The sequence below is a fragment of the Arachis ipaensis genome, chromosome B05 (genome assembly GCF_000816755.2).
Source record: "Arachis ipaensis cultivar K30076 chromosome B05, Araip1.1, whole genome shotgun sequence".
Taxonomy (NCBI): domain Eukaryota; kingdom Viridiplantae; phylum Streptophyta; class Magnoliopsida; order Fabales; family Fabaceae; genus Arachis; species Arachis ipaensis.
Window position 1 is genome coordinate 147,551,692 of NC_029789.2, and position 2,326 is coordinate 147,554,017.

The 2,326-nt window shown below is 32.8% G+C and overlaps 1 protein-coding gene across 2 annotated transcripts in view; it reads right to left on the reverse strand.

Moving 5' to 3' along the window:
* Positions 677–2,326, reverse strand: part of LOC107644873 (uncharacterized membrane protein YjcL) — a 44,712-nt gene continuing 43,062 nt past the window's right edge. For both annotated transcript variants that reach the window (XM_016348820.2, XM_016348821.2), the window contains exon 6: positions 677–1,145. In XM_016348820.2, coding sequence (XP_016204306.1) covers positions 822–1,145 — 324 coding nt within the window. In that variant the 3' untranslated portion in view covers positions 677–821. The remainder of the gene's footprint in view (positions 1,146–2,326) is intronic.

A 2,326-nucleotide genomic window follows, 5' to 3' on the forward strand; every position in this document is an offset into this window, starting at 1 on the left:
CCGTAAGAAACCAAAAAAAAAAAAACTATGTTTAAATACATTTATTATTTATAAAAAAATATATCATCACCTACATTCTAGAAGCTAGACATATGTATATTGAATCACTTATGATAATTAAATACTTAAGAGATATTTACTTGAATTTTTAATATTCTTCTTTCAAAGTCTGAATCCGAATGTTGTTTATTATGATCTATTATAGTGGAAGCATTTTCAAACATTTACAAAGTTGTCTCTTAGGAAAACAAAGTCTTCGTTCACATCATGGGGCAAATACATTTTTTTCCCAAAAAAAAAATGGAATCAAAGTTTATAGCATGTTTTAACCTTTTGTAGTTTGATCGTTGGTTTAATTTATGGTGTTTCATATTAAAATATATTCATAAACATATTTAGTAAGTTTGTGTTTCAGCATATCTTGTATCTTAAACCTTTGGGTAGGTCAAGTAAAAAAAAAAAGGAAAAAGAAAAAAAATTGATGTAACATGCATGTGGGAGAGGAGCAAATCTTAGTAATTAACTTAGATACAAATGAATAGTCAAAATTAAGTATATTAATTAACAATCACATGATAACCTAAAATAGCCATAAAATTTTATGTTTCAGCCTTGACCAATTCATATTTATAAAATTTAACTAACTATTCTTCTCACTTGGCTTAATTTAAGCTATAATTTGCAAACTTCAATGACACTATAAAAGTGTAATCTAATAGTAGATGAAGCATAACACTATGTCAAGTGGAACTTTGAAACTGGTTTAAGCATCCTAACTTGAAATTTGATGATGATATTTGAATCTTAGAAATTGGTAATCTCTACAAGTGTTTGAGAACCATGACACCAAAAGCAATACCAAGGAATGTTGCGATTGCGACTCCAAAAATGCCTGCAAGAATTCCAGGAACCACCAAAGATTCCCAGCGTTTTGCCTTGGCCATGCCACAGGCTGTTGTAGGTCCTCCAATGTTGGCATTTGATGCTAACAACAACAGTTTCAGATCCAACTTAAACAGTTTCCCCAATCCTAGAACCACAAGAAGATGGATACTAACTTGAACTAATGCAAACAAGAAGATGCTTGGAGCAGTCTTTATCACATTCCATATACTTCCACTCGCTCCCACCACCGCGAAAAATACCTGGCAAATCACACCTCATGTCACATTTTCCAAATTGTAAAATGTGACACTAAAATTTGTATTTTAACATGTATTTTATACAAATGGCTGATTTGGTGTCTGTTTTTTTTTTAATGCACGTAATATAGTTGTTTTGTAAAATATGACATTGTCCTCGCTTATAATTCTGGTGACACTACAGCTTACTCCCTTAAAATTTGTAAAAGAGGACTAAAGGAGAAGATCAATGTCAATATGACAAATTCAGAAACATCTTATGTAATATCATTTAATCTCAAGAAAGATCAGAGTAATTTACCCTTTTTCTGAATCTCCATTCCACATCAATTCTCTTAAATTTTTATGAACTGATAATTATGTGGCCTACTTTAGGCAACTACTAGTGTCTTAACTTAAATTGGCAAAATTTAAGACTTTGTTCTTGTTACCTGCTTCAAGACCAGATAATTTTATTACGTATGCAGCAACTTTACATATTACAAACTTTTTTTCAGTAAAAAATATTTGTTTTCTAATTTTAGTATTTTTGCAATTTTTTTTTAAAAAAATTATAATTCTCATTTTTTTATAGACATTGAAAAAAATATTTTAACATAATAAATAAATAACATATTATTGTATTTAATTGATATTTAAAAATATTTTCAGTTGAAATTTCTATTATTAAATTTTTCTTACTTTTTAAAAAAATTAAAAAGATTTTTTTTTAAGTGCACCAATGATGCCCATAATCCAGTTCTATCTAGAATCTACAAGATATTCGTACTAATATATTTTTTTTTTCGGTAAATCGTACTAATACGTAAAAGCCCAAAAAAGCCCAAACATTCAAAAATTCAGATGGGCTCCGTAACAAAAAGCCCAAACAATTTAAAAAACACCCCAAAAACTCACCCACTAGTTACCTTTTCACACTCGGTAAAAATTCAAAAATTCACTGCACAATCCTTCCTCTTCTTCCCTCACTCGCCACCCCTGCTGCGCCGCCGTCATCCGCCGGTGAAGTCACCGCCAACGTGGAACGGCCACCAGTGCCGAGTCTTCCGCTGCCATTCGCGAGCTCCGTTCAACGTCGCTGCCGCCGAGTTGACCAACCCGCCGCCTCCACCCAATTCCAGGCGTCGTCTTTGCCGGGGCCTCCACGCGCGTTCTGAGCGACGTCCGTGCCCACCGTCATCGCC